Genomic DNA, 20,376 nt, shown 5'->3' with positions numbered 1-20,376 from the left:
TCAGCACAATGTGGACCCCTCCATCCCAGACAGCCTGGGCCGAGTGGACACCCCTCTGTTCCGGGTAAGAAGAGAGATGCCAGAGAGATACCACACCCCTGCAAAATAACTATTTCTATTTCTATCTCTAGTTCTATTTCTTTGTGTGTAGACACTGACCCTCATTCTACTGGGTACTGGAACTTTGTTCTCCCTAATATTCCATGTCAGCACAAAAGAGGACATGTCGGCCTCAGAGAGCGAGATTCAGCTGATCACACCTTCCCCTCTGATGCTTTGCCTGGTCCTGTGTTTCAGTGGAAGCATTTCTTATATCTTTGCTTAAGTACTGTCCTTATGTACAAATTCAAGGTACTTTACTTGAGTATTTCTATTTTATTCAACTTTGTACTTCCACTACATCTCAGAGGGCAATACTTTTAACTCTTCTCCTGTCTTCCTTCGCTCGCATTGTCTGAAAAGAGATGAATGAAAACACCAGGTACATTTCAGTCTATCATGTGTCTTATTCACAGAAAGCAATGCAGTAAATCGACGATTTGTCTCAAGATTCATGCGGCTTCATTGCACACAGTTGACCCCTTCACTTCTCAAGGACCACAACTTTAACCAAAGTTCTTCTCATGTTCTTTTCTCTGTAACAGCATAGAGAGGCCTGCGGCCTGGACTGTGTTGGGTTTTATCGTGACGTCATGGTTTCGGTAACCGGGGGGTGTGGCCGTGGCTGCAGGTTTTTGCCTGATCACTCTTGTAATCTGGCCAATCAGGATACGGAAAAGTTAGAGTTCAAAATCTGCACCGCAGTCATTGGTTGTGATTGGACTCATACCTGCGCACACACAGAGGAAACAACCTGTCATGTCAGAGATTCAATAAACTACAGTGTTAGTGTACAGTGTTAGTGTCTTTTTCTGTTTAAATCCACCATTACTATTTAGATAGACACAGAGCACATTCGTCATTAAAGTCAGAAGATGTGCAGAAGATAAAGCGATACTACCACCTAGTGTATGAATCTGTAACTACACTGCTTTCCCTGAGGGATACACAGGTTTATTTACTTATACGTATATTTAACGACAGTATATTAAAAGCTTCACATCACAGGTGAAGTTTCCTTTAAAAATATATTTAATGGATTCAATTGTGTCGATGAAAAAATAAAATCACAGACTCATAAATATACAATATTTCATACAGATATCTGATGATAGTATTTTTAATTTGATGGTAGATATACCATGACCTGGATGACAGAGAATCGTTACAGACATTTCATATTGATATACATGAGACCGAAAAAACAAATCAAAAAACAAAGATCACTTGGATTGGGAAAGTAAATATGAAAATGAAAATATACACATTGTTAGAACACTGACTGGAAATCGGTAACACAACTGAATTAGTTTTTTAGTAATTGCATTAATTCATTTATAATGTTGCATTCTTTTAAAATGTTAGATAATTGAACAATGCTGTACAATGTACATTTTAGTTTTTGTCCATTCCCGCTGTACGTTTGTAGTCTTTTGTCTATCTCATGAAAGCTGCATATATGAATCTGTAAATGTTGTAATGGCTCAGTGAACATACAGCATATCACAATTTGGCCTTAAGAGCCAACTGATCACATGTCCCTTAAGGAGCAACGACGACGCTCTATATGTTTTGTGTGCAAAATATAAACATACAAAGTTGTATGTGAAGTTAGTTAACTCGTAACTAAAGCTGTCTAATAAATGTTGCAGATTACAAATTACAAGTACAAGTATCTCAAATTTGCAGTAATTAAGTAAATGTGTTCCACCACTAATTGAAGGAATCATTTACTAAACTACAGTTCAATAACTATATTGTCTATGATGAGCATCATGTTTATTACATGTTAACTTTTGTTCATCATTTCTTTGCTGTAGTTGTATTGTTGATTAATTGTAATGAAAAGTTTCCCTGTTTCTGAATTGGCATGGTCGCTGTAATAAAGGCCGACCTCGTGCGGCTGAGCCTCGGCGGTGCGCTCTTCTGGGGCTCATCCCCGCGGAACAAAGCACTTGTTTCAGCAGCTGCGTGTGACTGAAGGAAACCGTTGTCTGTCTCCGCCGGGGACAGCAGCTTCAAGCGGAGTGGCGACTTTTACATTTAGTCTCAGATTAAGAAGTTTACTTTAACATTAATGTAAACAGTCGGTTGATTTTCTGACGGACATATTTTTCTCTCGACTGTTCCAAACTTTGAGAACAAGCAGAGTTTTGACTGGAAACAGAGACTCCAACGATCCTCAGGTAAGAAAACATGACGTTTAAATATGATCTAAATAACAGTAAGTCGAGTTATTCTATTAGACGACACTTGCATTGAATGTATGTCTTCTTATCAGGTTGTAGTAACGGTAGTAGTTCGATTTGTAACAGGTGGGACCCCTCATGTTGTTACCTAACCACGAGACGGTACCGCTGGTTAGCGGTGTATCGTCAGCTGAACCAACTTTAAAGTTGGTTGTTGGTTATAAAGGGGTCAGTTAAAACGATCAACACAAGAAACCTATTGGGACAAAACACAGAAAATCACACCAAGGAAACATTCCTCAAACCTGTTACAGAAGTACGAGTAGCAATGCCACAGTGTAACAACTGTATAAGAACCAAGATATACTTAAAGTAGTAAAAGTAATCATGATGTAGAATGCCCCATTTCAGAATGACGCACTAATGTGTATGTATGCCTCACTGATTTCAACTACATTTGATACTGCTGTGCAGCTCAATGTGTAATAATACATCATTAGTGGATTTATATTTTGTATTAATAATAACTAAAGTTACTAATACTTTCAAATATATGTAGCCCAGTAATAAGTACAATATTGGCTTCCAAATCTAAATATATTTAGCATAAATATAAAGTAGCGTAAAATCTAAATACCTCAATAAAAGCATCTTTAAGTACAGTATTTGAGTAATGTGAATGGTGACATTCACGACGACAGGTTCACAACCTGTAAGCTTTAGATGTTTTCTGATGTTACATGTGTGTGTGTGTGTGTGTGTGTTTATATCATTGACTGCAGAGCTCATCAGTAAGGATTTCCATTGGAAACCATTTTGAGAAATTCTTGGCCTTTTGTTTTCCAAATCAGTGACTCGGTAAAACAAGGTACAGCAAACAGCAAAATGTGCACCCCAAAATAAATACATGTTTAATCGTTGTTTCAGTAATATTTAAATATTGCTGTTACAGTCGGAACCTAAATCAGATATCAAAGCGAGTGCAGTTACCTGCATGCTCAGCTTCTGTTTTAGAGACAGCGGTAAAGCAAATAAGGTTGTTTGACTCTGAGGTAACTCTCCAAATCCATCAACATCACAATGTTCAAACTAATTCAACTAACAAAGGACCAGATTAACCGAAACAAAAAAGGAAATAAAGTGGTGCGTGGATGACGTATTTTTGTAGGCCAATCTAATCCCATTTTCCACATTGTTCCATATTCCTATTATGTTGTTATTTTGAATGATGAATAATCCTTTTTTTCATTACACATTTTCCGTCCCTGCGGTGATTCGACTGTGAGATTGAAAGTCGAATCAGACTCCTTAGACGTAGAATAGTAGACTATTCTACAGCGAACTACAACACGGCCGCATGAGTACACAACAAGGCTGATAACGCTGATGTAGTCTCAATTAGCCACTTGTTAGCATCCCCCGTTTTAAGACACGGGGAGCCTCACAATTCACAAGGAGGGTATTTTACGTATATCATAGAACAAAACATTAAAACCTCTTAATCTTAAACCCATTCAAAATAACCATTGACTTAGAGACGAGGGGATCTCGTGTGCAGCTCTTTTATTTGTGAAGTCGTGGATGCACAAAGAATTGTACTGCAAGCATGTACAACATGTATACTTATGACATGTCATGTCACATTGTCATGACTAAGTTGACCTGTAACTGCTTAGTATCACGATTACTAGCCTCGGGTCCTTGCTGGGTTAGCTTAGCTGCCGTGTATTCTGTCGTATGCCTTAAGTTGATCCGTTTTGCATGTAAAAAAAAGTATGCATAAAATACTGAAAGCAAACTTTAAGACATCAAATAAAACACCTAGGAGCAAGTTTTTGGTCAGGTTTTGTGTTTATTCAACACCATTTACTGTAACTTCATTAAAACAACTGGAGTAGACAAACTATTAGAATCCCCCCTCAGTATGATGTCATACCCTTCAACAACACGACAGTCTCCAAAATGACAATTAAGTTGAATCAACATCTCTCTAAAACTGTTCAGGTATTAATGTGCATTAATTAAAGACACCTAAAGCATCTGCAACTGAATGCATGCCTTTTTTGTTTTTTTTTAAGACCCAGGTGTTTTTCCGCGGGGTGTTTTTGGGCAGGAAGTCGTGGCTGACTCCTGTGTGTATGCCAGTGGGTCCCAGCCTACATCGGGCTCGGGCCTAATTGTTTTTGACAGATGGGAGACATGTGACCGTTTGACTGGAATTCCATTATTAGCAGCAGATGATAGAATCTCTGTGTTAGAGGAGCTCAGGCTGCGGCTGGTGGGTGTCTGACCTGACCTGTGACTGTGGTCCAAACACTGTGCTCTCTGCCCAGCATGAAAATGAAGTTCGTGAGCCAGTTTTACACAAACAACACTGTACTATTACTACTGCTTCTGCTACTACTACTGCTGAGTAAAAGTACACTGCACTGTGTTGGGAATTTGCTGTTAAATCACCAAAAAGCTTCCCCTCACAGCTTTAAAGATGAATCGATTAGTTGTCGATACTTAAATTAGTCGTGAACTATTTTGAAAATCAATGAATCAGTTTGAGTCATTTTCAAAGAAAAAAAGAAAGTATTGATTGCCTTAACAATCAGTGTGCAAGACACAATCACATCTTTATTATCATTATTGATTCATCGGCCAACTATATATATATATATATTACTCAGTGATTATTCATTTGTCAATAAAATGTAAAAATAAATCGTGGAAAATGCCCAATATCCCAAGTTAATGTCACCAAATGTTTTGTTTTGTTCGACGAACGGTTCAAAACCCAAAGATATTCTGTTTTCTTCCACTAAGACCAAGCAGCATATTCCTATATTTGAGAAGCTGAAACCATCACTTTCTTTCAAGTTAAACCATTAATCATTGCAGCTCCAGCTCTGTCTGTGATTTATGCCTCACAAGGATTCGCACTACAGTACTTTCAAATGCTTCCTGTAGAAAATTCCTACGTTAACACATTGAAAAAAACGTTTTGAGCCCAAATTGTCTGTTTGGCAGGTTTAGAGGAGTTAAAAAAAGGAGCCAGTTGGTGCTCAACATGTTGTACTTTTCCTAATCTTATATCTGGGGCCTTGGGTGGTTGTTTGGACGTCCTCACTATAATTTGGTTTCATTGTAATTTCAGACACTGACAGTATAAATTAACCTAAGACCCAGTGGCTTAGGAGACGGCCTGTTTATCAACATTAAAGGACACCTGACACCGCTGTGCACCACATCCACCTGTCCTCCCCTCTTTCTGTCTCTTTCTCCGGCCTCACTCCACTCAGGAGCAGCACAGAGGGGCCCTTGTTTGATCCTCCCTGGACACTGCCCCAATTTTCCTTTTTTTGTTTTTTTACCCTGACTCCATGGCAACATTGTTCCAGTGACGAGCAGCCTTGACTTTTGCCCCTCCTGCTCCCAAAACAAAGGCAAGAAGTTATTGGAGGGAGGGAGAGAAGGGGGAGAGGAGAGCCCGGGGACAGGAGGAATTGTGAGGGGGGGGGATGAAGGACATGGAGGAATGAGGAAGGGAATAATGGGAAGGTGTCTTGGATGGAGGCTCTGAGGCGAGACTCCTTCTGCCGTTTGTGCCAGTGTTCCATAAAGAAAGGAGAGTTACGACTGGAGACTGTGGGCAGTGCCAGGGACTGTCTCTCTGTCTGTCCGTATGGCCGCTAAGACGTTATAGAGACGGTCTCACGGATGTGAGGAGGAAATTCTTGGATCGTTCGTATCACATCGTGCAGGATTCTCCGAGCGCGTCTCAGGGTCTGATAGTGTGACACTCGTGACCTTCGAAGATGCAGCTGGCATAAATCAAGCTTCACTCCTTCGCATTCTCACCAAGGTGCCTGAACAGGAACAAAATGTAGTGGAAAGAGTTATTTGTTGTTGTTAAAACTATTGCTGTTGTGCCGCTGGAAGAGTTCAGAAAGCACTTTGCAAACATCCCTGAAAAGATGAATCAAATGTCCGTTATTTTCATCAGCAGTTAAGCTCCTGATTATTCTCTCAATAAATTGATAGAACGTTTGGTCTGTAAAATGTAAGTGCTCTATGTGACATATTCAAATCACATGGTTTGTTCAGCTAACAGTCCGAAAGTAAAACACTTTCAGTTGAGTTCACTTTCATTCATGACAAAATCATTTGACGCTGATCTTTTTACTTCAAAAATGACTCAAGGATTTATCAATATATCAAAATAGTTAATACATGTTCTGCTTTTCTTCTGTTCATACATTTAGAAAACATTGTGTTTTGGAGTGTTGATCTGATGAATCAAGTCATTTTAAGACCTGGCTCTGGGAACATGTACTGGACATTTTCACTACTTTAAGACATTTTATAGACTCTACAATGAATCAGTTAATTCTCTGAAAAAGATAAATCAACAAAAGTAATAATTAGCTGCACCCCTTAAATGAATGACTTATGTCCCTTATTGTTATGTCGTGTGTTTGATAGATGACGTGTTGCTGTCTGTTACAAGCACTCAGCAGCACTGTGGTCATATCAGGGTGAGATTAGAGTTGGCAAAGAAAGTAAAAGAAGCGTTAATGTTCCTTTTTTTAGTTTTCTGCAGTAACCTTCTCTGCTTTTGACATGCCTTTCAACTGAAACATGTCGGCAGCGCCCTCCCTGTAGCGCTCAATGTAGAAGATTGTTAAGTGGTATACACTGTGGCCTTGGATATCTCTCTGTAAGATTTGGTAACGAGAAAGAGAACAAGAACAATGTGCTTGTGGATTAGCGGGAGTTGAAATGTTCAAAGACTGGCTGGACATTGTGGAGGCTGGAGAGAGACTCCTACAGTCTGTGAAGAGGCAAAAAGGAAAGTATTGTTGTTTGGCTGCGCTCCCTGTCCTGGTACCGACATCTCCACACCGATTCTGACTTTGCTGGTTCAGAAGGCTTAAGGTCAACGTTCTAATATATTTATATTTTCTGTTAATGTAGGAAAGCAGTTCTAATCTAGTTTATAATATGAAAGTGCTGAACTTTCTGCTCTCTGTAAAACCTAATTTACTCAACGTGACAGAAATGGAAAGTTGCACAAACAAGCCTAACTTGTGCCCTCGTAAATCACACTCCCTGGAAATGGTAAAACATTTACACTGTTCTGTTACTAAATCTCATTTCCAAAGACAGTCACGCCTAACTTCCCATATCTCCATGTAGCATTACTCATATCAGTGCTGCTGAAAAACAGAGACGGACAAATCTCACCAGCTTTTACACTTTGCTCTCTCCTCTCTCCACAAACGCTTTCTGTTTTGTGCGGTTTTGTTTTCACAGTTCGGGACATCTTTGAGCGATGTTTGACAAGCAGCACTACGAGAGTCCACCTGTCTACAGTCCTCCCTTCAGCTCGCCGTCCAACAATGGCTTTGGCCCCCCAGGCAGCTTCAATGCCCCTCAGAGCGATTACAATGCATACCCACCTCCCCCGGGATCGTACTACATTGAGGACAAACCGCAGCACTTCTACAAATGGCTGTCACCTCCGGGGATCATCAAGGCCATGATGGCTACGGTGATCGTGTTGTGTGTGGCGATATTTGCCTGCGTGGCCTCCACTCTCATGTGGGACATGCAGTATGGAATGGGAATGGGCTATGGCGGTGGCGGTGGATACAGTGGCGGCAGCTACGGCTCAGGATACGGTGGTTATGGAGGAGGCTATGGAGGAGGAGGCTATGGAGGAGGAGGCTATGGAGGAGGAGGCTACGGCAACAGCTATGGCTCCTACGTCTCACCGTACTCAGCCAAATCCGCCATGCTTGCCATGGCAGCCATCAACTTCATCGGGGCACTGGCCTTCTTCATTGCCAGCTTCTCTAAATCCAACATGGTCCGCTGTAGGAAGTTCTTTCTGGCCCTCATGATAGCCAGCATCATTATGGCTATCCTGCAGGTAAGACTCACATTTTATAGTCTCCAATCACTTTAGGTGGAAGAAACATAAAACATGACACTGGTGATTCATTTGAAGCACAAGATGTAGCGGGAACAAGAGAGACAAATATTACAGAAATCACAATCGAAGTAGAACATAAATCAAATCAGACAGAAGACTCATCAAAAAAAGTGCCGGGCAAGAGATTTACTTGACTTTTGCTTTCTGATTTTCCTAAACCAATAATATCCAGAGCTTAGCACTTTGTCTTTTATTCTCAAGAATAAAGACATTGTTTCTCATAGATTTCACAGCTCCTGTTGTGAAATCAAAGTCTGTACCTTTTCTTTGTCTTCATGTCATACACACCCAGCCCACAGTGGCGTAGAATACACCAAAGGTCGTATACTGGACATATGCTATGGTGTGTACCAACGGCATAAAGTTGAAACTGCTGCACAAACACCCAGAAAAACAAAATATATTGTTTCTCTGCTCATAAGGTTCATGGCAAATATCCATAACTACTCCCGAGCTAAAACAGGTTAAAAATTGTATCATTATCCAGCAACAGGACACTAAGATGCAGGGAAATATACTCAAGTCATTGCTGTAAGGGACAAGAACGCTGAAGCTGAAATTCATTTTAATTACCTGAGTCATACACAGAGAGTGTTGACCTCTGTTTAGATTCTGCTGCCTGATTCTACACTGTAGATCTGTAAAAGGATGTGAATTACATCAGCAACCCACGTTCATGTCTAATATTTGGAGTTTCCCTTCTCACATCCCAACGAACAGTGAAAACACACATCTCTGTCATGAACGGTATTTTTATGTGCATGTTTTTGAAACACCCTGAACACCAGTGTATAATGTGAAACAAGACTCTGTGTGTACACAGTTTAACTCTCGGTGGTCTACACGCTGAGTCGGTTAAAGCACGTGTTCATACACATGTACGTTCAAGATCACACTGTTATAATGGTGCTAACATACTAACAGTGCGATCTGTGCTCATTGTTATCGATCATTGTTTGTTCCAGGGCATCATCAGCATCGTCTACATCGTGGGGGTGAACCCCATGGCCCAGGGCTCCTCCAGTATGAGCTACAATCCCATGTTAATAATGTGCCAGAACCTCTACCAGACCACCTACTCACAGATGGGAGGAGTGGGAGGCTTCCCCATTTACAACCAGTACCTCTACCATTACTGCTTTGTTGACCCACAGGAGGTGTGTAGACATCAACGGTTGAGTCAGTGATATAACTCTCTTGAGGATCAATTCAAGTAGATGTATTATTCTATTTATAACATGATTTTAAATTGATTGGGCTGGAGTTGTAACTGTAGTATCTTATTTGGAAGGTATTTCAAATGGGACGAGAGGTGAAAGCCACAACATATATTTCTAACTAACTATTGTGTCTGAACTACAGCCCAAAACACAAATATGTTCTCGTGATATAAAACAAAGACACATTTCTGGAGCTGTAACCAGTAAATGTTTGGCATTGTCTATTAATTAGATTATTATTTCATGATCAGATTTTTAGTTGTTATTGATGATTAGGTTTGTGTTCATGAAATTAATGTGATTGAAATGCTTTGTGTTTGCTTGTGTATCACTCGCCAACGTTTTATGTGAAACTTTGTTAAAAATGTGAGATAAATCTGGACTCATAGTCGCATATTATCAGTCCTTTTCTGTTTTGTAAGATGTCATCATGCAGCATTTGTTACAGTTTTTGGGTACACAGAGCCACAAAATGTGATATTTATTTCACTGAATGAAGTCACACGTGTACAGTATTTGTGTACTTTGAGTACCAGGATAAAGCAGCTTTATCTTACAGCTTATCTCCTTGAGAACGTTCCAGATTTTATCCTCATATTCTTGCTTTTCCAGGGAGTTGCAATGCTGTGTGGATTCCTGGTTGTCATTGCCTTCGGAGTTGCGGCTTTCTTTGCTCACAGAACAAGAGGGAAGATCTGGCGCTACGGGAAACCAAATATCTACTGGGAAGAGCCTCTTGTTGGCGGGAAGGCCTCCGAGGGCAGAGACGTAGAGGAATGGGTAAGAGACAACAGGCTGGGAGTCACAGGTTAATAAGATTTACATGGGATTTACAAAGAAAAATCATATTTCCGACCCTAGCCGACCCTGAGTTTGGGCATGCACAGCTGGCAGTCAAATGAACAGGATCACAGAGGGTTTAAATCCAGCCTAAGAAAAATTGATGGAATACAATGTTCACAGATGGATTTGATGAGAGGATCAAACTAGAGAACATCTTGCATTGGGGGTCGCACCAGCCCAAATCGGGCTTTACTTTTTTCAGGTTCCGTCTTATATTTTTCCCAAATTCCGTGTTTTCCATTTGGATTGTTCTGAATTCTACAACTTGAGCTCATTTTGTCAGCAGAAAGAGTGTCTAATCATGTAGTGGATGAATAAAATGTTTAAAAATTCCATAATTCAATATTTAAAATGTAATGAATATCAATAATTTTGATGCATCACAATATTGCACTATTATTTTTTAGTAATCAATACAGTTATAATACTATGCGCATACGCTCCCCGGTCAGCTACTGTCACAAATACAGTCCAATCCTGTAGGAAACAGTGATTCTGTGCCTACGCTGAAGCTGTACTTACGCTGATGTAAAGTAAGTAAAGAAGGTTGGCTGCAGTGAGGTATTCCTCCTGCTTAAGTAGTCATCAGTTATAAAGATGGGTTAGAGGACGGTGGTGATGCAGTAAAATAAAGCTGTGACCAAAGTTGGTTTGTCACTTGTTATGCTATGTGACACAATATGTCCAGTTCACCAGTTCAACATCGCTCATATGTTTTCATTGTTTGAGTTAGAAGTCATATACCGAACACATCTTTATGAGTTCACTGGCTCCAGCAGGGAACTGGTCACAGTACCGTAAGAGTGTTTCCTCTGACTGAGTCACTTTGTTCAGGGTCAGTGACTGTTTGCTCATGGTCTACTACCTGGTTTCACTCTGAATAATCATTAACCACCTGAGAAGACGATAAGCGAGCAGGCGGTTTCTAGAGAGACGGCCTTCGGGTTTTTAAATGTCAACATCACACTCGTCACATGAGACCTGAGATACGGGTTAATTATTGACTCGACCTGCCACTTTTCAAATGATGCCTGTTGTATACAGTGAATGACAACAAGTTAACATCAAAAGCTCTGTACACTGTTTTTTATCTTAAAACTATGTCTGTAGAATATGTCCGCTCTGTTTCTAAAAACTGTAGTCAGCATCCTCCCCAACACATAATGTCCACATCCAATGTGTGCTTTAACACAGGGGAGTGTCAGGAACACAAATCAATACGTGCAGACACATGGCATATTGTACATGAATGCCAATTGCAAGTGAAAGAAATACAAATACATAGAAAAAAGCCAAATTCCTGAAAGAAAAAAAACAAATAAACAAAACTCAATATTGCTAGTAGTCCTTTACGTCCCACCCAGCCATCTATTTGCCCATGCTAACTGACAGTGATACGTCTAGCATCCAAACCTTCTTTAAATGGTGTGCTGATTGTTTTATTTTAGTAAGGGGTTGACAGGTACACTCCACGGAAGTGAAGTACTAGCTTAGCTCTAATATTTGATCAACTTAGTCTATGAAGTGCATAGAAAGTGCTGCCGGTCACACTTTATCTCTGGCACTACACAGACGTGGTGTTTTGTTGGATGATATCGAGCCGTTTGTTTTTAAGAGTGGTCGTCTTTGCCTAGAACATGGATACATGCACACGGAGGTGGACAGGCAGAGCAGAGTAGATGAGTCAAGCCTGGAGTGAATGCTATGACGAGCACGAGTGTCTGACAATGGAGCTCACTGATGTCATCGGACTGAATGGTGGGTACAGTAATGGAGTGTACACTGCTGCTGCATTTAAAAGTTTCACCAAATCGTGATATTTGATGTTAATATTGCTGTAAAAAAAGAGTAAGAGATATTCTGTTTATTATAAAGGGTAGTGAAAAGGGCAAAGAGTTTCCAAGGAAGATGAATCTTGGAAGATGTGATTGTTATTGAAGGTCTGATGACTTTATTATCTGTAGTTACATATGTTATCTTTGGAAAAACCTCAATAAACTGGGTATCTTAGTGTGGTAGAATTGAACTCATATTTCCACTGTTCCTGCAGTCACAAAATGAGCCACAAAATGAGTCATCGGGCTTGTTTGACTCCTTTAAACACAAGGCCAGTGGCAGTCTGAGGCGGTGGTTGGTTTGAGATTGTACCTATCTCTGTTGCTGAGCTCAGGGAGGCCTGGCATGCTCTGATGACCTCACACACTGGCCTCATTCAGCTGCGGCATTGTGTCTGCTGCATGAGGTCATCAGAGTCTCTGCAGGGCTGTCTGTGTGCTGGAAACATTGAAGAGCTGCACAGCTGAGAGGCAGAGCATCCTATAGGCTGGTTTCATAGACGCTGTTTAAACATCCACAATAGAAAGTGAATGTTGTTTGAAGCAAAAGTATAACATTGTTAAAAAATTATACTGTGTCGACATTAAAGGTGCAATGTGTAATACCTGGCCACATGCTCCAAACAAATAAGGGGCATGAATTCCACCTCTTTTACTCGTTCCACACAACCTACATTTACAGTCATCAGTTAAAAAACAAAAAAAGGTCAAGGCCAACTGATAATTTACAGTGTACGTTTTGACAGTTGGTTTAGTGAATTAAATCCAAAGTGGCAGAAATGGGGAAACAACTCTGATTTTTGTCCCACCACCAGGAGACTACTTTCGGAAAGGGCTAAACGAAAATACGAGTTGTTTTCTCCTTTCTCCCACTTCTCATTTAATCCAACAAACAAATGTACACCGAACCCGTAGCTTCAACGTGATGAACATGCCTTTGGTGCAGGTCCACGTCTCCGTCCTCTCACGTTGGACTGAGGGCAGACTGAACACTACAGCGTCTCACGATCGCTTCTCGAGGTACAAGTAGTATGACGAGACAGGACCGGCCGGGGCTAGCTGGTTAGCATGCTCATTTCAGTAGATCTCTCTGCAACACAATACATAGACATCTTTGACGTCATGTCAAGACTTTTACTTCTTCATATTCTGTTGATAACGTTAGTTCATTCTTTTTTTTTCGTGTGTTGAGTTAACATTCTGGCCATATCTTCCACACTTTGCACCTTTTAAACAAGTTACAATAATATTGTATTGGGAAACAAAATGTTGCTGCACCCTGAATAACAAAGATTTTGTAAATATTTCTTCCAAAGTGGAATCTCTGGTGTGACTGATGGGGTTTAATGTTTGCCACTTGAAAAAAGGCTTTGTGTTAGTGTGTAGAAAAATATCTAAATGCGATTCGTTTTACCAGTTGTCCATTTAATGAGCTTTTTAGATTTGAAGACCCGATGATTTCCTTTTCTTTTCAAAATGAATTCCGACGTTTTCGTGAAAAGACAGCTTTTAGCTAAACTTTACAAATGTACCTGCTTATGTACAGCTGATGTCATTTGCCAGCTTAAGTTTTCCTTCCAGATGATGCAGTGCAAAGTCGATTGTGATTTGAAAATTGCAACATTCATTGTATTTTCTCTTTTAAATATGTAAATCGCTGCTACTAAATATAACTTGCTGTGAATACATTCACAATTTGCAAAGCACAAGTGCATCATCTTTGGTAAAGCACATCACTGCAATTAATATTCAAGTACCGGTAGTCATTTCGACCCTTTTCTGTCATGAGTCTCCGCGCCACTGCTCTGCTTCTCCTTCTTCTTTTATCACGCATGCACTCTTCCCTCACTTTGCATGTCGCTGTGCTTTGCTTTGCTCCTTGTTCTCTCATCAACATCCACAGCTTCGTCTCGCTGCCTCACTCGCTCGCTCTCCATCTTTGACTTCATGCTTTTCTTCACCAGGTCCAGGACTCTCAGACATTCTTACTTTGCGTACACTCTGTGCTCTCAGCACACTGAGAGTGCATTGTTGGGATTCTTGCATGTAGCAAAGTCTTCAAATAGGGTTCTCCTGCAGCTGCAAGAAGGGCAAGTCTCCCCCACCCGAGCGCTCCACCCTCCATGATTATTGTTTCTGGGGGGCTAGGCTGATGCTCCTGCACTGTGAGGAATTTAAGAGGTTGCTCAGTAATGTACCACCCAAGTAAGCAGGAGGGTGAATGTTTCTTCTTAGGGTTATATAAAGTTGGGGAATAGTACATTCTCACCTGTAAGCGGGACTGGTTCTGAAATACATTATAGACAAGTACAGGAATTCTTAATGCCTTCTTGTGCAGGTGCAGTAGGTGGTAGATGTCTTATTTCAGAGGAACACAATTCCTCACGATGCTCTCTGCACAGTTTTGATGTTTTTCCAGCCCCAACCATTTTCAGTGCTATTTAGTGTACAAAGTCAGATGCCTGCTTAATTTAAAACCCGCCTCACATCCTCTTTGTGGTATTACATTTGAAAAACAACCAAAGGGCCTCTGATAAAGCCAGCTAGTCCTCCGCGTAGCAGAGAACAGTCAGACTTGTTTAAAATTTAGACTTAAATGTTTTGTGTCGAGGTTGTGTGAAAGACATCTTATGATTGATACGTTTACTGGAACCAGTGGGGGAAACGGTAACCACCCCCGAGGCCTTCGTTGTGAGGAATTCCCTCATGCAGGCTGTCTGAACTGACAGGAAGGACTTGAAAATACAGATTAAGGGGAATTTATTTACGTGACAGACCTTTTGTTTGAAGACAGAAAGGGTGAACACATCCGTTCCAGGTGTTCATGAAGACAGACGACAATAGAAAGAAGTGAAAGTAAAGCTGAAGTTATTGTCAGATATTTTCTGTGTGTACATTATATCCTCACTTATGACCACTCTTTTTAGGTTATAGGGCTTTTAGAAAGAAAGTTAATGAAATGCTGTAAACAAAAGACCATCAATGGTTTAGTCAGCCTTTGCTTTTGTTGTCTTGACCTTTTCAAGCGCGGTGAACCGAACAGAAAACCCTCATTGGAGGAGTTGGCCTGTGCTGTCCAATTACACGTCTGACTGTTCTCTCGAGGAGAAAAACAACAGTTTCTGTAACAGGATGGCAGTCAGAAAATGAGCCTGTAGCCTGCTCTTTGTGAGCGCTTTAGGTGTTTGTTTGTGTTTGCTGAGTCTGTTCCTTCCTGCCTGCTATAGGTGAACAATGTGGAGGAAAGCCGCAGTGTTCAAGACGCCCCCACCCTGCTGGTGTCCGAGAAGGGAGCCGGGCTGCTCAACGCCTCAGTGAACAGTGTCATCTCCTTCCCCCCGCCCAAGGTGGACAGCAGCTCCTACAATGAGGACAGCACCGACAACAAAGAGTGGGTGACCTGTATTCTCAGCCCCCTTGTCCGCTCAGATGATAGAATTATACATACAAATCAGATTAAGCCCCAGACTTCAAGATGAGTCGTCAAAAGCATTTTAATGTGTTATAGGAAGACAGGAAGATATATTTGGCATGTACCATATAGATACATAGATAGATAGATAGATAGATTGATTCCACACAAACAATGAACCTCCAAGCATGTGACTACACAAGCGATATCTAATCACTGCTCTGTTTTAAAGCCCATGAAAACATATTGCCCTCTGTTGAGCTGTGTGTGACCTTTGAGCCCTTGTTGGATGAATGTTCCCTCCTTTTTTTTTCTCATGCTCATTGAAATCTCTTAGGAAGGGAAAAGGCAGGATGTTGGTGAACGAATGTAATTGCTTTTCTTTAATGCTAGAAATGATTTCTCATGCACCTTGTTTTTGTTTGCTTTAGTGCTCTCAAGCCTGCAGTGTGTTTGACTAAAAGTGCATTGCTCCTCACGGTTACTTACCATCTCGGTACCTTTTGAAAAAACAAGCCAAGCTCGTATCAGAAATATGCTCTGAATGAGCTGATTAAGGTGAATCGCACTGTTAATGTTCAACACTAAGGCCAAATAATACAATTTCACAAAGCAGGATTTAGCTTTGGTTCAAAGTACAGAATATTATTGTTTTGACGATTTCCTCTCTCACAAAGGGAACAGAGCTGGCGTTTTCATAAGCAGAGGAATGTCGGAGTGCTCTATTGTTGACAGCCTTTTTTTCCGAAGAAGTTGTAATATCTGCACTGCTGGATTTGGATTCCTCTACAAATCCCTCCGAACTAAATTGAGCATGTTTCCTCCTTCCCGTTATTAAAGTGCTGTCCCTGCTTCCTGGTCACTGAGTCAAAGTGTAGGGGGTAAGAAACAATAATCATCAGCGGGTCAAAGTGTTTACCTTCCTCCATATGTTATCTGTCTGGGCCATATAAGTTAATATTTGTTTTCTTTAGACACTGTCTCACATATTTAAGTTCCTGGTGTTATTTGGGTCCTGATTGCTTTATTTGTTCTATGTGGTCAACAGCACGATGTCCACTGGGAATGGGGTGATTTCAGTAACCTCTTTAAGGTTATATTTTGAATAATGTCTCTCCAACGAAATTGTGGTCTTAGTGTGATGCTATTTCCATGAAAAATACTTCGTGGTTCCAGTGGGAAGGCAGTCATTACAGAATTGTTTTCATTTTGATGTTGCTGTCCTGCAGGTACTCCGATAGGACCACCAGCAGACCGGCAGAAGCCTTCTCCCATGGCGGAAGAACCAGCTCCAGCCCGTCAGAGGAGACTCGCAAACCCTCTGCCAACAGGGGCAAGAGACGCAGGCGTAACCCTGAGCTGGACGAGTCTCAGTATGAGACAGAGTACACCACAGGAGGAGAAACGGGCAATGAACTTGACGAAGAAGAGTGGGAGAAGTAAGAATATACTGTTGTATCTCCCTGCAGCTCATATTTTGTCAGGATTAAAAATGGAAATATGATTATCTTGGAACAAAGAATGTTGATTGCAGTCTCTCCCTTAGGACCAGACCCAAATTCTTTGATTCAAATGAACAACTGTAAGCTCAGAAAATCAAGCTCACATTAGAGTGACACACGATTTGCACGAACATGCAGCTGGAACATCTTTTAGTACAGAATAGTAAATAAACAGATGCTTAAACAGCAAAGCTTGGAAAAGGCTTCAGGCTGTACGCGCTTCTCTCTGTCCAGGAGGGTAGTTAATCCTCTGAGGCATTCAAGTTCACATGGGCTGTACTCAGGAGTAATGAGAATTGGGCCAAAGGTACAAAACATGGTCGTCATTGTAGTTTATGAGAAAGCAGTTTTATTAGGCTGTTGTTCGATCCACCTATCCTTAACACAGCATTGTTGAAACCAGCAGCTACACTATTACTCATTGACCAGTGCACTGCGTTCCTGTGCTTCAGTGGTAAACTTGATAACCTCAGTAAAGGTTGTGTAAAAGTGTGATGTTCTTGTGCAGAAAGTGTTTTTAAGTCTTTCTGATTATTTCTCCTCCTCCAGTACGTACCCAGATATAACATCTGATGCTCAGCGTCAAGACTATAAGAGAGAGTTTGATGTCGACCTTAGGGAATACAAGCGCCTGTGTACTGAGATGGACGCCATTAATGACCAGTTGAACAAACTCAGTCGGCAGCTGGACACCCTGGATGACACCTCTGCCAAATACCAGGTCAGATATATGCAGTGCTCACCTCCTAAAGTCAGGAGAAAGGAATGTATGAGTCAGGAATGCAATACGCAATATTATTCCCTTTCACTGTAACTTTAATCGTGAAAAAATAAGCCTCATGAATTAAGAAATGTTATAACTCTTTCTGCCAAAACAAGCTTCTCTTTCCTTGCACCAGATATCATATCGCAGATAGTTGAGTTTGTCCTGGGTTGTTGTTGGAACATCTCAGTCCTATTATGTACGGCATTGAAGAGATGCAAGTATACATTGCAAAGACTTAGATAGACACACAAAGACTAAATCCTGTTCATCGAGGTCCTGAGTGCACAAAGCAGATGTAAGACAAATGTGAGAGACGCAGGATCACAACATGTTTTTTCCTCATTTTTCCACAGGCTGCAGCAGAGGAATATAATCAGTTGAAGGATCTGAAGCAGGTGAGCAAACTTCTCTGATGATACTTTATATAAACTAAACTCCATACAGACTTTACTCAAAATATATTGCAGTTATTTGTGGAAGCATTGAGTTATTAACATCCAGCTACAAAATGTCACCTCATTTCGATTTCATCGTATTCTTTTGTACGTAAAACGTTTTCTCGAAACATTTTCCTTGACAGTTCATCGTGGAGCTTTTATAACTTTGTCTTTAGAGCAGAAGAGCTAACATTCTCACTGTCTGTTTTGTATTATTAAATGACTCATCGAGTGTTCTCTCTACTCTGTAGACATCCGACTACAGGTCTAAGAAGAAAGAGTGCCGCATGCTGAGACACAAGCTGTTCCACCTCAAGCGCATAGTGAAGGACTACGACAAGAACCACTGATGAACCCACTGAGTCCTGACACTCGGCTCTGTGGTCCTCACAGCCAACACTCACAGACACACAGGCCAAGATACACTCCAAAATACGACGACGACTGTGACATGCCAACACCAAAGTTACCTGTACAGAGTCAACACACTCTGGATAACACCCCCCACACACGCACGCACGCACGCACGCACGCACGCATAGGGAACATCAGTTATGAATAAATAACTACTTTTGGAGAATGGAAGCAGGGCGCTCGGCTGTAGCCACTTCCACAGCAGACACTGCCTTTTCTCTAACGATTCAGCATCATTGTTCGCAGTGTTCAGTCACTCGTGCGGATCAGAGCGTGTGGTTTTGAGAAATGTCATTAAAAATGTACCTGACCTGCAGTCACCTGTGATAACACTGTGGTAAGTTTCTGTGGCTGTTTGCTCTCCAACTTGTCTTTGTTTTATCTCCACAGATAAGAGGTGGAGCAGTATTGTAGAGAACGTAGCAATGGGTGAGACGGGTTGCTCGGATTGTTTTGCGAGCAATTCTTTGTCACATGTGAACTTTAGTTGTGCTTTTTCTCATCTCCTGCGTTAGTGTTCGTAACTAATTTTAACGGCCGTGAAGTTGAAACTACTCTACCACGTGTTTTTACTGTTTTTTTTTTTTTAAACCAATATTTTTATATTGATTGTCATTGATGCAGTGAGACCAAAAAGGGGACAAAGTCGCCATTGAGATATGTGAGACATCGTTGTTTTATATATGCTTTTAATGAATATTGTTCATACTACGTACCAAGAACACATTTACAGGATATGTTTATTCGATTCAGCAGATATCTTAGTTCTGTCTTTTGAACCTACTAAAGACTCATTGTGGTTGATTTGTGATCATTCAAAATGTGCTTAAGCTATGCAAATGAGTAAAACAAAATCCTGACTACTTTATCTTACGTTTTTTATCATGCAAGCTCCTCAACAAACTGGAAAACACTGTTTCTTTCACTGTCTATAAGCTACGCTCATCTTTTCATTTGATTCTTTGCCAATGAAAAACGATCATCTGCTACCATGTGTGGTACTTTTTGTATTAATCCCTTTCTTGTGCAAAGTGTTAGGATCTAGTGGATGTTATAATGTGTTAATTATTCAGACACACTTTTGATTTCTCATGCATTTGTATTTTTACAAAGAACAATGTTGTCATTTTACACACCATTTGCAAGCCATTTATTTTTGTACGATTTATTTCCTTCGATGCTATTATAAGACCATTTTTTGTAACTGTATACTTCCAGAAGGTATGATGTCTAAAAAGTACTGAGTTCAATAATAATAAAACATTCTAATTCTCTTATAATTAGATAAACCTGTCTCTTGTTTTTCCACGTCTTCCATGTTTTGCTGACCCTGCTGATAGCTGCAGCTTTGTGCATCTGCAGTGAGCGTCCAGCAGGGAGAGCAGGGTGACTTCAGGAAACCACGATCCAATCACCGTCGGCTCAAGGTCAGCTGTTGCTGCCCTCTTTTGGTAAACTACTTTAAAACTAACTTACGATACTAGAGCTGTTCAGCACCAGTATCTGCAGTTTCACAATGGTGTTGTTTAATTGTCATTGTATATTGTTTTTTTGCAGTTAGAACACAAAAAGAACAATATTTTTATTTTCTACTTGAATAACTAACGAAATGCTACAAAACACTAATTAACCTTCAGTTTTGCTGTGTGTGTTTGTGTAATCTGTACTATTTCCAG

General features: G+C 40.7%; 1 protein-coding gene across 1 annotated transcript; it reads left to right on the top strand.

The window, feature by feature from the left end:
- The first annotated feature begins 2,126 nt into the window (after window positions 1-2,126).
- Window positions 2,127-19,937, top strand: LOC306775980 (occludin). Its single transcript, XM_079266573.1, has 9 exons — window positions 2,127-2,285; window positions 7,590-8,208; window positions 9,237-9,428; window positions 10,104-10,271; window positions 15,397-15,560; window positions 16,811-17,020; window positions 17,633-17,804; window positions 18,203-18,244; window positions 18,538-19,937. The coding sequence occupies exons 2-9, from the start codon at window positions 7,609-7,611 to the stop codon at window positions 18,634-18,636; spliced, it is 1,647 nt and encodes a 548-aa protein (XP_079122699.1). The 5' UTR covers window positions 2,127-2,285; window positions 7,590-7,608; the 3' UTR covers window positions 18,637-19,937.
- The last annotated feature ends 439 nt before the right edge of the window (window positions 19,938-20,376 follow it).

The sequence above is a fragment of the Melanostigma gelatinosum genome, assembly GCF_949748355.1.
Source record: "Melanostigma gelatinosum genome assembly, chromosome: 4".
NCBI lineage: Eukaryota > Metazoa > Chordata > Actinopteri > Perciformes > Zoarcidae > Melanostigma > Melanostigma gelatinosum.
Note: the sequence above shows the minus strand (reverse complement) of the source record. Positions and strands in the feature narration are given on the sequence as shown.